Source organism: Hippocampus bargibanti, linkage group LG14 (assembly GCF_051943395.1).
Source record: "Hippocampus bargibanti isolate YZ-2025 linkage group LG14, ASM5194339v1, whole genome shotgun sequence".
NCBI lineage: Eukaryota > Metazoa > Chordata > Actinopteri > Syngnathiformes > Syngnathidae > Hippocampus > Hippocampus bargibanti.
The window spans coordinates 11,782,476-11,801,593 of NC_142747.1; the positions used below are offsets into that span (position 1 = coordinate 11,782,476).

The 19,118-nt window shown below is 43.2% G+C and overlaps 2 protein-coding genes across 7 annotated transcripts in view; one reads left to right on the forward strand and one right to left on the reverse strand.

Moving 5' to 3' along the window:
- Positions 1-15,571, reverse strand: part of LOC148888317 (transmembrane protein 120A-like) — a 28,008-nt gene extending 12,437 nt beyond the window's left edge. For 2 of the 6 annotated variants that reach the window (XM_089013020.1, XM_089013023.1), the window contains exons 1-3: positions 15,382-15,536; positions 14,860-15,002; positions 1,802-1,950 (exon numbers count right to left, since the gene is read on the reverse strand). In XM_089013020.1, coding sequence (XP_088869146.1) covers positions 1,802-1,950; positions 14,860-14,906 — 196 coding nt within the window. In that variant the 5' untranslated portion in view covers positions 14,907-15,002; positions 15,382-15,536. Of the gene's footprint in view, positions 1-1,801; positions 1,951-14,859; positions 15,003-15,120; positions 15,186-15,381 lie in introns of all 6 variants that reach the window. The other 4 variants (XM_089013018.1, XM_089013017.1, XM_089013021.1 and 1 more) reach the window with 4 other exon arrangements.
- Positions 581-13,464, forward strand: LOC148888319 (protein yippee-like 2). The gene is made up of 5 exons (XM_089013026.1): positions 581-826; positions 5,010-5,241; positions 6,231-6,274; positions 6,706-6,814; positions 9,303-13,464. The coding sequence occupies exons 2-5, from the start codon at positions 5,125-5,127 to the stop codon at positions 9,390-9,392; spliced, it is 360 nt and encodes a 119-aa protein (XP_088869152.1). The 5' UTR covers positions 581-826; positions 5,010-5,124; the 3' UTR covers positions 9,393-13,464.
- Positions 15,572-19,118: the final 3,547 nt, after the last annotated feature.

The following is a 19,118-nucleotide window of genomic DNA, read 5'->3' on the forward strand; positions in this document are numbered from 1 at the left end:
GCCATAGAAACTGGTCACGTATTTGACACAAGGGGGAGCCATGACGTTGGATTTACGACTATTAGTCTTTTGACCCCAGGTACATTCTCGAGTTACTGATTGGAAATATTGAGTCATAGTGTAACGATGTTTTGTTTCTCCCCATAAAACGTGAAGTTTTACTCCTATAGAATGATTCTTTATAAATCACTTCAAAAATACATAATTCGTCTTCTCACCGATTCGATAAAACGTGTACGGACGTAAACAGCGGACTAAGTCTTTCTAAACCAATGAGCGCGATGTTGCTATGCTGGTTCACTTCAATGAGTGGTCTTTTGGTATGCCAATCATACTTTAATACCGCCCTTACTAAAGACCAAACAGTCAAGATGAAAGGATGAACCTCTGTCGTGACATTTTAAAACGTTTTGCCCGAGATGTTCGACGCGATTCGCGTAGTCCACATACAAAAATGTGTATAATGGGATGGAGTGTACATGTTACTACAAGTAGAAAATACAATATACGTATTTTTGTTGACGAGTTTACAGTGACTTGAGGTAAAGGGAAGGGAAACATCTCGCTACGGCTGGCAGTCTCCACACTCTTTGTTTTCCTCTAGAACTGTGCTGGGCATCGTCGCGCGTCAAAACATTGCGTCTATGCACGACTTGCCCGGGCCCAGGAGACCAAAGACAAGAGACAGAAAGACTAGAAGCCCAGAGGACATTTTCACATTGTAAGAAGCATCAACGAACGTTTAAAATTGGCACTGTCACGAAGAAAACGAGGAGGTGCGACGTTTTTCCAGACAACGCGTAGTTTCTTTTTCTCTCACACAAAGGTAAAAGTAATTGCTACGCGTTGTTCTTGTTATTATTGTTGTCACATTCGGTGCATCTCACTCTTTGTTAATATTTTTTTGAGTTTACGAGTATTTCAGTGTTGATGTCAGCCCATTAAGTCTATGGTGCTTGATTATTTGTCAACACAGTCGGGACTCTGGTGTTCCCCTTGACACGCTATTTATTTATTTTTTTCCCCTTTCCGCATTAATTTATTTTGACATTTGACGAGGTTTACTTTGTCATTCACTTCAACCTCACGTTTTTGTATTGTTTTCCGAGGCGCGTGCGCCACAATGCGCGCGCACGCGTCTATTTAGTCTCGAACAATCCACATTACCTCAACCATACATGATCGATGCAACTGATCTTATAACCCTCTCACGGCACCTGACAGGTCACTGCAGATCTTCAACTCAGTGTCGGATGACAGTGTGTGCGTTTGTGTGAATGTGTACGTGTGTCTGGCTGCGTGCGCGTGGGCGCGCGCAGGATTGCTGAGCTCAGGCATCCCTGCCATCTGGGCTCCGTGTGTTGGCTGAAATTCTGGCCCAGATAAAGTGTGCCACTGCCTGTGTGACCTGATTCATACAGTAGGGATCACACATACTCGCTGCAGGTCTTCAGCGTCCACAACAATTCACAATTTTTAGTACAGTATTTTGAATGATGTGATGCGTAGGACTTCCTGTGCACCTTTTGGATTTTGAAGAGCTACACGTGATTAATGTCCTCTTAAAAACTTGCAGCCTCCCCATATTGCATCACTTTGATCATGTGGCTATTGATCATGTTGTTATTCAAGAGTACAGTATACTTTGGATTTGATGTCATCATTGTAACTGCTGTACCACAAAAGTGAGTACACCTCTCAAATATTGGTAAATAATTTTGTATACATTTTCACGAAAGAAATCACATTTTGTTGCTAGTGTATAGTTTGTATAAGAGTGTACTCAAATGAAAGCACTTGCCTTCGTACTCGGTTAGAAAATAGTGGCTCCATGACAACATCCATCTCCCGATATAGTCACTGTCCCTCTTCTGTACATGTTCAAACTTTTGCGTCTCAGTCATTCCACTCTGTCTTTGACTCCAAACCTTCTGGTCCGTTTTCCCGAACCTGCAGAGAGAATCTCTTAATCTCCAACTTTGACACTTGTAGCTCAGTATCCCGTTTTCAGGTCATTGATCCTGTCTCAAAACCATACATGTCTGGCCTCCCTAGCTCTCGTTTTACTTTTGGTAAAATCTACCTTACGTACAAGATCCCTTTTTGTCATTTCTCTGAGAAAACAGATTGCTCCTCAACCAAGACAAGAGTACGGAAAATCCTACTGAATCCTCGGCACCCTGCCCACCACCTTTTCCAGCTACTCCCCTCAGGCAGGCGCTACTGTTCCATGCGTACCAAATTCAGCAGACATTCTTCTTCCTAGCCATTAACTCTCTAAACAGTAACCCAAATGTAACTGTATAGTGCCCCTTTGCAATTTCTCACAACAGTATGCCATTATAATCATGGTAGCTCTAGGTCTGTACTCACTTGAACCACTGTTACTGACAAATAAAATCTCCAGCACCAGAGACTTTGAGGCGCTCAAGGACATCTGATCACTTTAAAGTGGTTCACTGATTTTCTGCACCAACCGTAAGCGGATTTTATTCTACAATTTATCACTTTAGCTCTGCTTGATACCTTGCATATGGTTGTTTCTGAGAGGTACCACTTATATGAAAGAATTAGATTAGATTAGCCTTTATTAGCGTCCTCCATACTTATTTGTCATGTCTTTTTTATGACGATAGTGCAGCATGCTCTATCAAAGTCAAATTCTTGCGTACTCTACACACTTGGCCAATAAAGATGATTCTGAATCTGACCACGTCGCACAAAACGTTAACAAAAAGATACACATTCTTTTGCGACATCATAGGTGTGCCCAATCAGTTGCATTTGATGTGCTGTGAGGCTAAGCGATGTCACTCTGCTGTATTCCTCCGGCTTGTTTAACACCAAACGGGGAAGACGTTAAGAGAAGGTGGGGTGCTTATTTGCCGGTCGTGGGTGCAGCTCATGCACAGCAGCATTTTATGCACACTTGTACTTCCCCACTCTGTCCCCATCTGACTCGCATCTCTCGCTTTGCCCCGATCGTCGTCACAAACGGTAGTGGCGGCGGCGGCATCAGTCGGTTATATAACAAAGGTTTTTTTGTTGGGATATACAAGGGCCCTTTCGGCTGGTGAGACTCATGGCATGTAGCCCTTTTGTGATGACACTCCGAAATGACCAGAACGGCCAATGCGGTGACCTGAAACGACACACGGTCGGATTGATGAATAGACAGTGGCAGCGGTGGAAAAACAAATGCAATTGTGTGGCGAGGCCTTTCGATAAGGAGAGCACAAGTCGGGGGGGGGGGCTAAATGGACAATGATAGAAAATGGACAAGCACGAGTAGCTGCGCACATAGTGCAGATCCGTTGTTACCTTTGCTACGTTCTTCACTTGGCAAATGGATAGCCTGCTGGGAAGTAGAATTGTATCTTGCCAGTGATTTGACAGGAACAAACTGTGGAGTTTTGCATGTATATTTTGCTACTAAAATCTCTTACGTTTGCACGCGTCCTGGCCAGCTCACTAAGCTCAGTCACCCCGGCAAGGAACGCAAGTATTTTTCTGGGCTTTGACTATTTGGTATCATGCAGCGAGGTGAGCGTGAGGCTCACAGTTGCGTTAAGCTAAGAAGATTAACTCTGCGGCCTCATGCTAGACTTGGATGTGAGCTAGCTTTCCTGCTTACTTTGGTTGGGTCAATGGGAAGTGTGCCTGCAACTGTGGACAAACGCTCCAATGCAGCTGCTGGGGGAGGAGGCCTGGAAATTAAAATGGCTCCAGCCTGCAGGAGTTGTGTTCGGCTTGAAATTTAGGGTATACAAAAGTTGATTTGCTTTTTTTTTTTGAGGGGGCGGGGGGTTGGGGTCAGCTGATTCTCCTTGAAAGAATCACATGCATACCATTTGAAGTGCTATTTGTTTGCATGCATATGAATAACAAATGTAAAAGACTGGCGCACGCTTGCAGTAAACATGCAAAACTATGTTTCTATGCTTTTAACTCATTCACTGCCAGACGTGCAAAAATGTGTCCACTCCAGTGCCAGGGTTTTTGTCATTGTCACTCAAATTCCAGGGCGCACAGAATATTGAGTTTTTGGACTACATAAATATTCAATACAGCATAAGAAACCTTAGACTCCCTTCTTTCTTCTGAAAAAAGTTAATTCCTAAATTATATGGATGTGGAGTGATGTGAGCTTGAAATGAGGGTGGCTGTCCAAAATGCAATGCAATACAGTACATATAGGTTTATATAGCGCTTTAACAATAGTGGAAGCTGGAACAAAGCGCTAACATGGAAAAGGGAAAATGCTGCCTCCTTGTGGAAAAGAAAAAAACATTGCCAGAGGCCATGGCCAGTGCTTTATCGGCACACAAGTATGAAAAAACAAAATCCGAGCAAATTCGGGAATGATTGTAAATCATTGTGTGTGTGGCCAATACAAATTTACTTCAAACAACGGACTCCATGAATGCGATGTTTTATGTGACGTGTCTCATGAGTCATTCCCCTTGAAAGCAACATTTCTTCAGGTCACGAGAAGAGTGCTCCTTTTGTTTTCAAAACAGAATAATTGCAATTATACTGACTACCACAGAGCACTAGATTCAGGTTAAATGAGTACAAATCAGCTTCATCTTGTCTAATTAAAAAAAAACAACATTAAGCAGTCATATTTTAAGAAAAGCAAAATGGCAACCAAGTTCCATAAGTTTGATCCTCACCAAAATGACTAGAGCCCAGGTGAGCTGGTCAAAGAATGCGTTTGTGCATTCACGAGATCGTCTGCTGTACTAAAATGCTCATAAACTTTCTCTACAATTTAAAATCTGTGGAATTATTTGCAAATGATGCCACATTGTTTCAAAAAAACAACAACAACACACTGGGGCTTACAAATGCTGACATGTATTCAAGCGACAATGGAGTGCCAAATACGTACTTCAGATGCACACGCAAAAAAAGATACAAACAACTTGAACACTTTCATGCACCCTGTCACCCAATGACACGATCAGCTGTCCACCATAGTCACCCCCTCCCACCTCTCCTTGCAGGTGTTTGCCTCCCGACCCACCGCCCACCACGGCCCTCACCTGTGTGTTGCGGTGCTTCCCTTGTGAGCCGACCTGGGCCGGCAGTCCCTTTTTGCACCGCCCGCCAACCCCGCCCATGGTCAGAATGACGCGTTCCAAGACCTTCCAGGCCTACCTGCCGAGCTGCCACCGGACGTACAGCTGCATCCATTGCCGAGCTCACCTAGCCAACCACGACGAGCTCATCTCCAAGGTAACCAACAAGGGCCGCTTCACTGAGTTAACTCGACTCATGGCACAACTGTTGTTGCACCTGGGTAGCATTTCAACAGCATTACGGCCAATAAGGAAAACCAGCAGGGTTACAGATGTGCTCAACTCATTCACTGCCAGACTGAAGAGACATGTATATGGATAACAAACGTAAAAGGATGGCGCACGCACACAGTGAACATGCAAAACCATTTTTCTATTCTTTTAACTCATTCTCTGCCAGACGATGTGCAAAAATGTGTCCACTCCAGTGCCAGGGTTTTTGTCATTGTCACTCGAATTCCAGGGCCAACAGAATATTGAGTTTTAGAACTACATAAATATTCCATACAGCGTAAGAAACCTTAGACAGACTCTCTTCTTTCATCAGAAAAAAAGTTAATTCCTAAATTATATGGGTCTGGAGTTATATGAGCTTGAAATGAGGGCGGGTGTCCAAAATACAATGCAATACATATTGGTTTACATAGCGCTTTAACAACAGCTGAAGCTGGAATAACACGCTAACATGGAAAAAAGGGAGATGCTGCCCCTTGTGGAAGGGAAAGACATTGCCAGAGGTCATGGCCAGCGGTTTATCGGCACCCTAACATGAAAAAGCAAAACCCGAACAAATTTCCATGATATTTTCAATTCCCAAATAAATGTGTGAATGGCAGTGAATGAGTTAATATGTTGCAACTGACGTGGCTTCACGTTCGCAAGTATTGGGGAAAAAACACCACATTTGAATATGGTATTTTGTACAATAGATTTGCGAATCACACCTCTGAAGATGGAGGACACTGATTCGCTGTGGCGAGCCCTTGAAGGGAAAAGCCGAAAGGAAAACAAGAAGTACAATCGACTTGTACTTCTTTGTCTTTGATGGTCTTCATTAATACCTTCTGCGAGAGTCTCTTCCTGCAATATGAAAAGGGTCCATGCGTGTCACAGCCTACTCATCTTGCTTTCTTCTCGCCTCTGCAGTCGTTCCAGGGCAGCCAGTGTAGAGCCTACCTGTTCAACTCTGTGTGAGTGTCCGTCTTTTGTTCTTTGTTGCCTCCATCTGCTTTCAATTGGCTTAACTTGAGCGCCTATGCACGCTACCCCTTGGTAGAATTGCCATTTTCCATACGCTGTTATTTAAGGAAGTTTGCAATTTATGTTCTTCCAGCAGGCTGGCACACTGTTTTGGTTTTACGGCTGCTGTGTAGACAGAGCAAGCCCGCCTCCGGGGGACCGTCATTGTCAGATGAATTTCAGGCCGTTCAAGTCAATTGTAGGCAGACTAGTCCTCTGCTCTCTTAGAGGGAGTGGGTGGGATTGACTGACTCACTCACTCTGTGCACATTATATTACACTCTGTATGAAACAGACCAAGATAAACTCACCCCAGTCTCTCTCTCTCTCCCTCTCTATCTGTCTGTCTTTTCTCTCGCTGGACCCATTCTTGTTCTTATAGGGTGAACGTAGGGTGTGGTCCTGCAGAGGAGAGAGTTCTGCTCACAGGCCTGCACGCTGTAGCGGATATTTACTGTGAGAACTGCAAGACCACCCTCGGCTGGAAATATGTGAGTGCCCGCTACCGATTTTCAGTCCTGTGCCTAAACAACTTCAAAGGTTCCGAGATGATTAACTCATTCACTGCCAGACGTACAAAAATGTGTCCACTCCGGTGCCAGGGTTTTTGTCATTGTCACTTGAATTCCAGGATCGACAGAATATTGAGTTTTAGGATTGCATAAACATTTAATGGAGTGTAAGAAACCAGTGACCAGTGGTTCTTAACCTGGGTTCGATCGAACCCTAGGGGTTCGGTGAGTCGGTCTCAGGATCCTCCGCCACAGAGGCCCACCTCTCAGTCTAGACTCCAGTTAGTAGGCACAGTCATTGGAAGAAGGGTTGGAATGAGCATATGAAACTGGTGGGGTTTGGTGTCTCCAACAAGATTAAGAAAAAACAAAATCCGAACTACGATAATTCGGGAATGGCGCTCTGTCATATTTTCAATTCCCGAATACATTTGTGAATGGCAGTGAATGAGTTAACAGCCACGTCTTAATTTTATTTGCACCCCCAGTTATATTTGGAACACCGATGCATTCTGGATCAGTGAACCCGCAGGCACTATTCTGTACTCGGCATCTTTATATATCGTTGGGGATGCTGTTTGGCAGGTTAGAAATGAAGTGTGACATTTAACTTAAATAAAATAAAAGGGTGGCCTTTTGAGAGACGGGATTACTGTAACAAGAGACTGCAACATTTGGTTGAAATACACACACACACGCACATACACTATGAGTTTTCGAGGGCCCCTGTAGGCAAAAGTTGATTTTATGAGGGGATTTTTTGTTTTTTTAACACAAGACCACCAACGTTAGAAACTTTGTCGCCCTCAAAATCCCCATTCCTACATCATGGCTTCATTTGGAAATCGTACTGCTTTACTCAAACAGAAAGTCATTGTTCAAATGTGCTGTTTGGTTATTCAGTGCCCTCCCCCCAAAAAAACTTGAGTCCAGTGCAAGCAGTACAAGGAAAAGCAAACAGCCGCATTCAAAAATGAATCTGAGTGGACCACGTTGTAAGGCACCACACGAGGACACAGATCATGAAATGTCGACTCAATAACGGTGTTGAATATTTTTCTTTTAATCTCACAATGGCCTAGGCAAAGGCACAATGTTGATGGACTAATGTGCTTTCTTTGTAAGTTGCTGTGCAAAAAGCAACTTACAACTTCTACTTCTCTCCTTCTATACAACTCATCTGTCTGTTTTCAAAATCAAATGAGGCCCTTGAGCACAAACGTTTGCTCGCACTTCAGCATGGATGTAATAGATTGGCGTGAGAGTCACCCGGTTAAAATCCATACCTAGCACCAATTTAGTGTTGGCAATACATGAAGGAACTTGAGCAGGAAGCAGGCATGTTATCCTTCTTTTATCTATCAGCAAAGCTGATTGAGTGCAGTTGTAGGAGGTGTACGCAGTCAGCATGGAGGTGAGAATTTACACTGTGGGCACATGAGCGTCTTCCTCGACGGTGGGCCTGCACAAGTACACAATATCCTTGTTGTTTGGCGCCTGAGAAGGCTCTATTCACCGTCTGCTTGGGCCTCACCTCCAACTCTTGACATTTCCCGGGATAAACATTTTCCTACATTCATCTTACGAGTCGTTATTTTGCTTTTTTTTTTACATTTTCCAACATTCATCTTACAAGTCTATATTTCCTTTTTTTCAACTGAGATTCTATTCCTGTACCATGTACCAAAACACATGGCGAATGCACGTGCCCGCACACACACACACACACACACACACATACACACACGTAATCGTACTTAATCGGGGGTTGTAGGGCGGGGTCGATGGCATACATATCAGTTGCAGCTGTGTCGAGTTTCTGCTGTCATCAAAGTGGCGATGACCTTAACCCACTGCCCTTATATACCTGAAATATGATCACGCCACTCCAAATCCACACAGGCAAATACAAAGTCGACAACCTCCACATTTAAAGACACTTCTGTATCTGGTGCGTGACCTCAAGGGGAAGGGGGTTAAAAAAACAAGTATAGTGTATCCTCTAATTGGAACTTATGGTTGCGAACCTACAGTTTTAGGTTTGCTTGCTACACCCAATGGCATCTTAAAATGTGGTGGGAGTTTGTGACCTGGGACTAGATGAAAATGACGTTGGATTCAAAAGCCGCAGTCATGGTGCTGCACTGTGGCCAGAAAGCAGTGGCGAGCCATGGATTTCATCGCTAGGCCTTCAGTAGTACTATGTCTGTATCAATCCACAGACTTTAAAAAAAGCGTGGTGTGATTTGTCCAAGTGTACTTACTAGAGGGTACCATTAGCCATGAAATAACTCAGACCTTTCTTAATGATATCTACCGTTTCTTGAAAAGTCTGTCCTGAAAATGGCTTTAATAGTAAATCTCCAACCAAATCCATTTCTTCTCCTCCTTCAACCATTGTGGGTTGACAAAACTGCTATTAAATCAGCACAATGTATTTGTCCTGTCTTTTGCTGCACCCCTGCAGGAACATGCCTTCGAAAGCAGTCAGAAGTATAAAGAGGGCAAGTTCATCATCGAGCTGGCCCACATGATCAAGGACAACGGCTGGGACTGAGCCACGAGCCCCGCCAGGACACAAACACATTGCAAGGGGAGAGGGTTGGGTGAATGGATGGATGGGGAGGGCGGGGAGGGTATTAGGGGGTTGTACTGGGTGAGTGTGTGACTTTGGTTTGGCTGATATACCATTAACCTCTGTAAGTCCCTGCCCATTACCCCACTCCACCCCACCCCACACCTCTATGACGCCTTCTTGCACACACTGACACTCACACGCGATACGCCTCGAGTCGTTGACATCTGAACTGGGAGCTGACAACCTTTGGCCGCGAATGAGACGGCCGGTCTCCTTTTCTTACTGAAACCTGATTCCGGATCTTTAGGATATTCTAACACTAAAAACAGCTCAGAGGAAAGGCGACGAGCAGTCAGCTATGCTTGGTTGTTCTGTACCCCCCTTGCTGTTGCCAACGATGACCTAAGATGATTATAGCACATTGACATGATTGGGGGCGGTGCCAGCTGGGCCACTGATGACGTTTGGCACAGACATCCGAGCGCAGCGGGTAGGCGGGAGATTGATTCTCGACGGGCCGTTCACTCAGCATGAAGGGAAAGATGACGCTCCGGTCGTGCGGGTGCTTTGGCGGCTTGTGGCCAGGTCCAGCTCAGGGATGTAAAATTTAAGAGAGATAGCTCGACCATATCAGGTTTTCCTCAAATCTTGCTTGGTTTGAAATACTCAAACATGACCTGCAGGTTTTTTGGTGGGTGTCAAAGTCTTGTAGGATCCAAAGACAAGAAAGGTTCAGTTGGATGCAATCCGAAACTGTGACTGCGCTTGGCCATAGAATGAAAAGTTTGATGGGCTTATTATCGTGTTGATGATTACTTGCAGCGGCACCACAAAGTGCGCCGTGGATGCTAAAAAGCTAATAATTCACGTGGTGATGTGCCGTGTCTGTACAATCTCACTTCAGAGGAAATGACTTCTTTGACCTGGACTGATTTTAGTGGACATGACCTTTGCATTTATATACATTAAACACATACGTACGAGTAACTGCGATGGACCGCCTAGGGCAGGGGGCGGGAACCTATGGCTCGCGAGCCATATATGGCTCTTTTGATGATTGCTATGGCTCGCTGATAAAACTAAATACATATTCTCACCTTTTCGCTGTTCATTTCCTGTTGGGTCTGCACTTGGCGGAAAGCGAAATTTTGATTGGATGACACTGACCTAGGTTGGCGGAAATCGCAATTTTGATTGGATGATACTGGCCATCATGTTGAAACAGGTAAACTCCCCTTTAGATGAGCCCGACGAGTAAAAAAAATGACCAGTACACTTCAGCTTGAATACACCGAAGGATTCGCCTTTGTGGAGAGAAAAAGTTCTGATTCTAATTTGCAATGAAACAATTCCATTGATGAAACAGTCGAATGTCAGGGACATTTTAAGAAGCCCCATGTTCACGTTAGCATCAATATACTTTTGCAAGAAGCTAATGAGCTCTGTGCAGGCTAGCTAGCAGTAACTTCACATATGGACCCGGCAAGTTGACTTTCATTCCGATCGTTTGACTGGATATTTACCAATCACGAGGAACGGAAAACCATTCATGTTAATCAGAATCAGAATCATCTTTACTGCCAATGATGTAGAACACACAAGGAATTTGTTTCCGGCCGAACACGCTGCACTAGTAGTATCATCAAAAAATTGCAAAGAGGCACTATACAGTTCAATTTGGGCTACTGTTCAAAGAGTTAATGGCTTGGGGGAAGAAGCTGTTTAAATGTCTCCTGGATTTGGTGCGCATGGATCAGTAGCACCTGACTGAGGGGAGTAGCTTGAAAAGGTGGTGGGCAGGGTGCGGAGGGTCAGGTATGATTTTCCGCACCCTAGTTTGGATTCTTGCAGTGTGCAAGTCCTCGAGAGTGGGTAGGGCGGTACCAATGATTTTTTCCGCCGTCCGAACTGTCCGTTGAAGTCGGATTTTGTCCATTTTTGTGGTGGCCCCAAACCAAACGGTGATGGAAGATGATTAATGGTGACTACAATCACAAAGTTATTTTAAAGGACAACCGATGTCTCCGGACAAGTTGTCCATAATTTGTAAAATGGCTTCAAATGACTTCTACTGAGCCTATTTTACAAAGATTCCACCGCATATAGCCATATTTTACGTTTTAAGACTCGCGCTGAATATTCCGGAAGTCTTGTTTTTGAGTTGGTGACGAGTCCTCACCCTACATCACTGAAGGAACGCCCCTGACCAAAAAAAAGACACATTGTAGCAGTCCTTCCATCACGTCAATACTTTTTGCTCTACTTGTTTGGTCTGAAAACTTCGTGTTGCACCAAAAAGAGGCAGAAGAGGGCGACAAAGCTCCGCGTAAGGAATTAATCAGACTGTGGAAAGGGGCTGATTAATTCCTCACACGGAGCTTTGTCGACATTTTCTGCCTCTTTTTTAGTGCTACATTTCCCCCCCCCCCCTATTGCCTCAAAATGGCACAGAATAAATTCTTTAATCGATTGCAAACATGTATGCTTTCCTCTTCCTCTTCAGAACTATTTGACTCATTCATAACTGGATGATTAACAAGAAAGCATATTCTCCGAATCTGAAGCCATTGCTTTGATTCTCCTGCAAGGCAAGACGTCTTGGGGTGACGCCACGAACCAGGGGGCGGGACCTTCTGAAACTGGCCACTTCCGGGTTCATTTTTTTTGCAGATTTTGGACACTTTAAGTAATTTTTATTGGTGTTTTGCATTCTACTAAAAATATCATACTGCGTGCTTTGGGTATTTTAAATGCTATAAAACGTTTTTCTGATGTCAGTTAGGAAACAAAAAAGTGATGTCGGTTGTCCTTTAAATAATACATTCTGACATTTTGTTGAAAAATGGCCGCACGTGCGTTTTTGTGTGCGTGCATGCATGTGTGTACGCGAGCGAGCGCGAGCTCGCGCGTGTGTGCCTCTCACTGAAAAACATTTCTAAATATTTTACTTTTATGCCTCTCTTAGTCAAAAAGGTTCCCGACCCCTGCCCTAGGGCAATGATCAGGATCTCATGGTGTAATATCCAGCTGTCGTTTTTAGTACAGTGTTGTGTTTTTCTTGTTTTTTTGCAGTCTAGTGGTTGACCTTTATGTGTTCCATCTCTTTTGCTGTTTCACTTACATCGCATCCGAGTACTGTATTTTCCGGTGTACAAGACGCACCCCCAATGAATGGTGTATTTTCAAACTTTTTCCATAGATAAGGTGCACCGGACTATAAGGCGCACCTTCATCGAATGAAAAGTTTTCCAAATATAACATATAAATAAATAAAAGTTTTCCCAATATAAGGCACATCAACATTATAAGGCACTACAGTAGACCCGTTACGCATGACTTCTTCCTCAGGGGGAAATGGAATCGTGGCTGCTAACAGGAGTTGTGAAACCTGTTGTGGCTCAATATTACTTCACATACAAGGCGCGCCTGCGTATAAGGTGCAGGGTCATCTTTTGAAGAAAATGTAGGCTTTTGGGTGTGCCTTATACAGTGGAAAATACGGCAGTCCTACCACTCCATTGTGAACCTAACTGGCTACATAAAGCAGTTTTGCCAGAAAGACCCACGTGTTCGTCTCTATAACGCCCTGAGGTATTTATTTTTTTGCGTTCCCATCTCTTGCCCATAGTCGATAGTCCACGTATGAAGGGGTTGTCCTTCTTGTATCGACTCCTTCGCTGATGAAAATGTGCTTTTTTATTTTTATTTTCAAATGAGAGAATCCATTAGACTTTCCATCTCGCAGACACCACAAATATACAGTATGCATGAGCTAAAGTGCCCAGTGGGCTTTGAGTCTTTGCTTCTTCTCATCTGAGTGTTACTGCCAATGGCCCCGTTTCCGAGCCATCTCCACAATGTCCAAAACAAAGTAGATAAACACACTCCAGATGTATGGCAAATAGAATGTCGCATCTTCACGTGGTAGACTCTTTTGTCGATGCTTGTTCCAACCTCTCCGGTTAGCAGCAGTCTGTCATATTCAACCACATAACCAAAGAAAGCACCCATCAACATGAACCTGACCGAGCAAAAAAAAAAAAAAAAAGAACCCGTTTTGCTTGGGAAAGTTGTGAAAGAGGGTGTGTTTAGCTGAACGCCAAGGCTGTGGATAAAATACTTGTCTGTCAGGTGTATTTTGCATATTTTATTTTGTAAACAAAAGATCTTTAATATATGAATCTATTGTGATCACAGCATTTGCCGCGAGGCATACCATTGGTGTCAACCTCTACGTAACAGAATGTAAATAATGCCTATCCACCAGCCCCATGATGATGAATGCATTGGATTTGGGTCACGTCAGCCTTTCTCTCCATTTGGCTGTATAAAATGACATTTTTATCCCAAATGTTTCAATTTTAACATCTTTTGTAAAGAGGGATGCTGATGTTGACTTCATGTAATTGGATCATCATCTAATAAAATGCACCTTGCTATCTGGATGGACAACATTGTGTTTCTTCTCTTGATGCAGAAGTATGAAATATTTTTTTTTACTCATGGGCTCAGCTATTAACTGTAATTGACTGTTGGAGTCAACACTTTTCAAATCAAAATCATCTCCAATATAGATCCTCATCCCCTCATTTATATGAAATATGTATCACCATATTTTTCTTTTCATTTTCGTCGGTCCCCAAACAAGTAAAAGCACCGTTTTTCTGATTAAATGTTCGGAATCGATTTTTTTCAAAGTAAAAAAAAAGTTTTTTTTATTCGATAAACCTCACATCAGCCTAAATTTTACTTTTCAAAAGACACTTTTTGGATTGGATTTGCCTTTATTAGTCTCGCAGTGGAGACATTTACATTTCACAGCAGCAAAGTGATGAAAGGAATGAAAGTAGAAAAACAAAATACATGAGCTGCTGGAAAGGCAGCCACTGTCGCGGCGCCATCTTGAAGTCAAAAGAACAAAAAAACTATACAAATAACAAATAATATGACAACACAAAGACATAGAGTCATTCATTCTTAAGCACTTTCTGTACCCTCTTTGTTACATGACGCAGTTATAGATGAAAGAGGAGAGGATCAAAGCGTAAGTGTACACTTAATACACTTATCACCTAGCGATGGGCAACCACCCTGAATCCCGACTACTGTTTGTGCTGATGCACACCACGACAAAACATAGCACTCACCATTTACTCTGTCTGTCCTCCCCCAACCCAAAAACAAAACGTATGTCATAATCCAACGAACAAAAAATCCAATGTGATTAAAATAATAAATGGAGTGCGCCATCACTCATCATATGATGACTATCCAAAGAGCACTAGACGCACATGCACACGCTCACACACATGTAATATATACTTATTTGCCAATCTATTGAACCATAAAAGTAAAGTGGAACCGTGCCGGTGGCTGGTGGCTGCTTGCAGCTGCTATTGCTCCCAAAACACCAACAAGTTTAAATTAAAAGTTTAAAATAGCTTACGTTAACCAGAATTGGTACTGTGCTTTCATCCCGCATCGTGTCAGCATCGAGTGTTCTCGTGTTCAGGAATGAGGGTAGGAAGGAGCAGGAGCGTGATAGGCTGATGTGTGCAGCATCTGGCGTGATGCGAGATCTTTTTCGGTCTGTCGTGGTGAACAAGAGCAAGAGTTAGCAACTTGGCAAACAAAGGACTTAGAGCAAGACAATTTTATCTGGAATTAAAAAATTGACAGTTATTGTACTTAAAATTCTATGGAATACCTACGGCCGGCTGGGGTGTCCAAACTTTGTTTTGTCCGAAGATATCTACTTTTCGATCAACCAACCTACCGAGAACGACCCGTTACCCCCCCCCCCCCCCCCACACACACACACACACACACACACACACACACACACACACACACACACACACACACACACACACACACACACACACACACACACACACACACACGTATGCACACAAGCGCCAATGCCATAATGAACAACATCTTGTTCACTATCGTAACTCATACGTACCGTTTTGAAGTACTACCCTCGGCCCTCTACATTTCTGTTCCCTCGGTGGATTGTAAACGAAACAAACTCTGAATGAGAATAATGATAACGATAAAAGATATAACGAAGCGAAGCAGCTCTTTACACAAGGCGCAAGTGCACATTGATATGCGCTAACAACTTCCGGTGACGCCCCATCATAGGTGAAATAGTTACCTGTTTTTTTTTTTTTTTCAATTATTTTGTAAAGGTGATAGTAACAGGATGATTAGGGTGCAATGTGAATTGACACAAAATATATTACAAACATACACCGAGACACACAAATCTTTGTTTTGTTTTTCCTTCTTCGTCAAACATCGCGATAATTTGTCCGCGAGCTACCGGATTCTCGCGTTTGACGTGACGAGCATAGTTAGTGTGATTTTCTTTCACATTGCACACAAGAATTATACAAATACAAAGAAAAGTCACATCAAAATTGATTTTGAAGGTTGTGGAGCAAATTAAAATGACATGGCATCACACCGAGGCTGAAATTTGAGTGGGTTGATACATCAACCAGTGCTGCACTAAAACGCTTGGTCCACAATAGGAGCCATTGTGGAGCGTGTTTCTATACTTTTGCGAGCAACACTTCATCTGATGGAAAATTTGTCATGACACTAATACAGTCAGAATATCTTTTCACATCGGTTGGCCACGTGGATGTTGTTGTTGTTTGGGTGAACTAAGCATTAATGCTGATATTAGCACTCTGCCATGACCCTTGAAGATGAACATTTCATTGTTTCCATGGAGATGAGCAGATTACATGAGTTACTTTCTGGGGAATTGGGGCCGATGGCCTGAGTACAAAGGGGAACATTTTGTTTAATAAGAGCGTGGGTTGGATGAGTGGGCTACTGCACATGTATTTGGAGGAAGGTGATGAGCGCGGGTCATGTAAGAGTCAAATATGATAGTCACACATGAATCACATTTCATAGTGCACTAGTGTGATTGTTATTCCTCCTATTCCACTGCGCTCCATTCTCCATCCCACTCTCGTCCACTCACTTGCTGTAACGTCTTTCATGTCAATCTCCTGTATTTATTTGGTTTCCGGTGTTGTTATTATTGTTGTTGATTCCAATTATCCTCCACCACTCTGTATCACTCTATCGGACTTGGTTAAACTGCTGCAAATCTCACTGCAGCAGATGGTGCAGTGTTTGCATCGGGCTGCGTCTCCTAGCAACCCCCCCCCCCCCCCCCCTCTCTCTCTCTCTCTCTCTCTCTCTCTCTCTCTCTCTCTCTCTCTCTCTCTCTCTTTTTCTTTTCTAAATAGAAACCAGAGCAGAGGAGAGAGGAGTCACGCGCTGCTTGGATGTGCTATGTTCAACCTGGCACTGACCGGACCTTTGCGGTCTATGTTTACATCTGAATGCATGTAAAAATCCAGGGCAGGGGGCTGGCTGACTGTCTGGCTTTTGTCATGTGTATTGATTCATCGTGACGTGCAAGACGAGCAAAGCGGGACACAGAGATCATGTTCTCCATTCTTCTTCTTTTCCTTTCGGCTTTTCCCTTCAAGGGGTCGCCACAGCAAATCAGTGTCCTCCATCTTGAGAGGTTTGATTCGCATGTTTGTTTTGGCCAAGCTTTTACGTCGGATGCCCTTCCTGACACAACCCTTTGTATTTATCCGGGCTTGGGACAGGCACTCCGTTATTTTGCAGAAAAACAGCGATTTTTAACCTGATGTGACCCAGAATTTCACAAGTGCTGTGATGGCGGCGAGTACGAAGGAAGCAGTGCCTCCATTTTTATGTCACTAGAAGTATCACCATGTGGATGTTTATGGAAGTAATTTCATTTCTTCTTCATCACTGAAGGGAGAAAACATCCAAGTGCCTTCCTAGCACTGGGATGTTTTCAGGATTGGTCAGACCTGGTTTATCCAAACATTTCCACAGGGGTGTTGAGGCCACCGCTCACTTAGTCAATGGCCTTTTTTCATTTGAACAATAAGTAATAGAACATAGGAGCAGCGGTGGTCAGGGTGTTCAATTCAAAGCCCAAGGGTCAGGTTGACACCATTTCTCCTTAACTTCTGTTGAAGACTATTATTATGTGGGATGGTGTGATTATTATGGGTCGTGCAAAAATCTTGCTGTAATTGCACAGATAGTTTGTAAACAAACACAACATAGCTCGCTTCTGGCTAGCAAGTAGCCCAAGTGACTATTTTGAGACTTTGCAAATCAATAGGAGGCCCTGCAGCAGCTGAGAGCTCAGTTTCTTACATGAAAGCAACCGTTAGCCTCTGGGGCGGAAGGAAAGTGCTGTATTTTTGTACTTTGTGTGTACCTGCGTGCATCAGCAGAGAGGGCAATGTGTTCCTTCTTTCTGTCCACGATAAATCTGCCAGATTTGGCAGGTCAGGATCTGCAGTGACAACTTCATGACACAATCAAAGGCCCTCAGTAGTGATGACTCTTCGGGAATTATGTAATCCGATCTTTTCTCTATAAGATTCTTCACTTCAGTACCACGTTGCTGGCTCAAAGATTCGTGTCAGAACTGATTGTGAATATTAACCATTAAATTTGAGCTTGCACATTTAAACAGGGATGGTTGGACTGAAGACAGTGTCTGTTTTATAATTTTTTTTTCTGAGAAAGTTAATTTACGGTACCGACAGTATTTTCAGTGGCACTACAGTAAAAAAAAGAAGAGTGTCAATTACAAAGTCATATGATAATCGAAGTCAAAAGTGATGCTCGAGGAAATTTACCTGATAAATCATTTCTACGTGCTTGATGCAGCGAGTAAGCAACTCGTGAACAGCAAAAATACATTCGGGTGATGTCTAAATATCAAGGAACCTCTGAAAGTGGATGTAATCAATATATCAAAAGGACAACCCTATTTTTCGGCATATAAGGTGTGACAGGTTGTAAAGTGTCTTATTTCGTATTTTGGTTACATTCGCGTAGGTATATTGGTTTACAAATGATATATATTGAAAATGTTTATTTAAACAAGGAACGCCTGCATCGGTTAGTGTTTCGTGTCGGACCGATTTAGATCGTTGGACAGAAAATTGTTGTGCGCATACGTTTGCGTTACATCTGGGCATTCGAAGTAAACCTCTGTTGAGTCAAGACATATCGCACTGCTTGTCTTGTGCTTTTTTTCTGGATCCCACAACAACGTTGTGTGGTTACCATAGTGGAGAGCGCAACAAAGGCGCACCAAAAAGCCGCAATTTTCTTCAAAAGATGCCCTTGCGCTTCATACGCAGGTGTGCCTTATATGTGAAGTAATATTGAGCCACAACAGACCACACAACTACTGTCAGCAGCCACGATTCAATTTCCCCCCAAATCAGTAATGCATAACCATACTGTAGCGCTTTATAATCTGGTGTGCCTTATATTTGGAAAACTTTGGTATATTTATATACAGTATTCTATTTGGAAAACTTATTTCATTCATTAAAGGTGCGCCTTATATGTGGAGAAAGTTTGAAAATACACACTTCATTGGAGGTGTGCCTTATACTCCGGTGCACCTTATACACAGGAAAATACGGTATTTCTTAGATTGCAGTTTTGTAAACCGTCTTAAACTAGATTTAAATCATATGCAGGTTGTCTCATTTGAAATGCGTTATTTTTTTGTTTTAGCGGATCAAAGAAAATCAATTTGGTGCCACTCTCCAAACACCTCGAACTACACCTCGAACTACAGTACATCACTGTAACTCGATG

Excerpts from the sequence above, each read along its gene's own strand:
- LOC148888319 (XM_089013026.1), top strand. The coding sequence starts at position 5,125 with ATGGTCAGAATGACGCGTTCCAAGACCTTCCAGGCCTACCTGCCGAGC. Across the intron at positions 5,242-6,230 it reads ACGACGAGCTCATCTCCAAG|TCGTTCCAGGGCAGCCAGTG; the intron begins GTAACCAACAAG and ends TCGCCTCTGCAG. Across the intron at positions 6,275-6,705 it reads GCCTACCTGTTCAACTCTGT|GGTGAACGTAGGGTGTGGTC; the intron begins GTGAGTGTCCGT and ends TTGTTCTTATAG.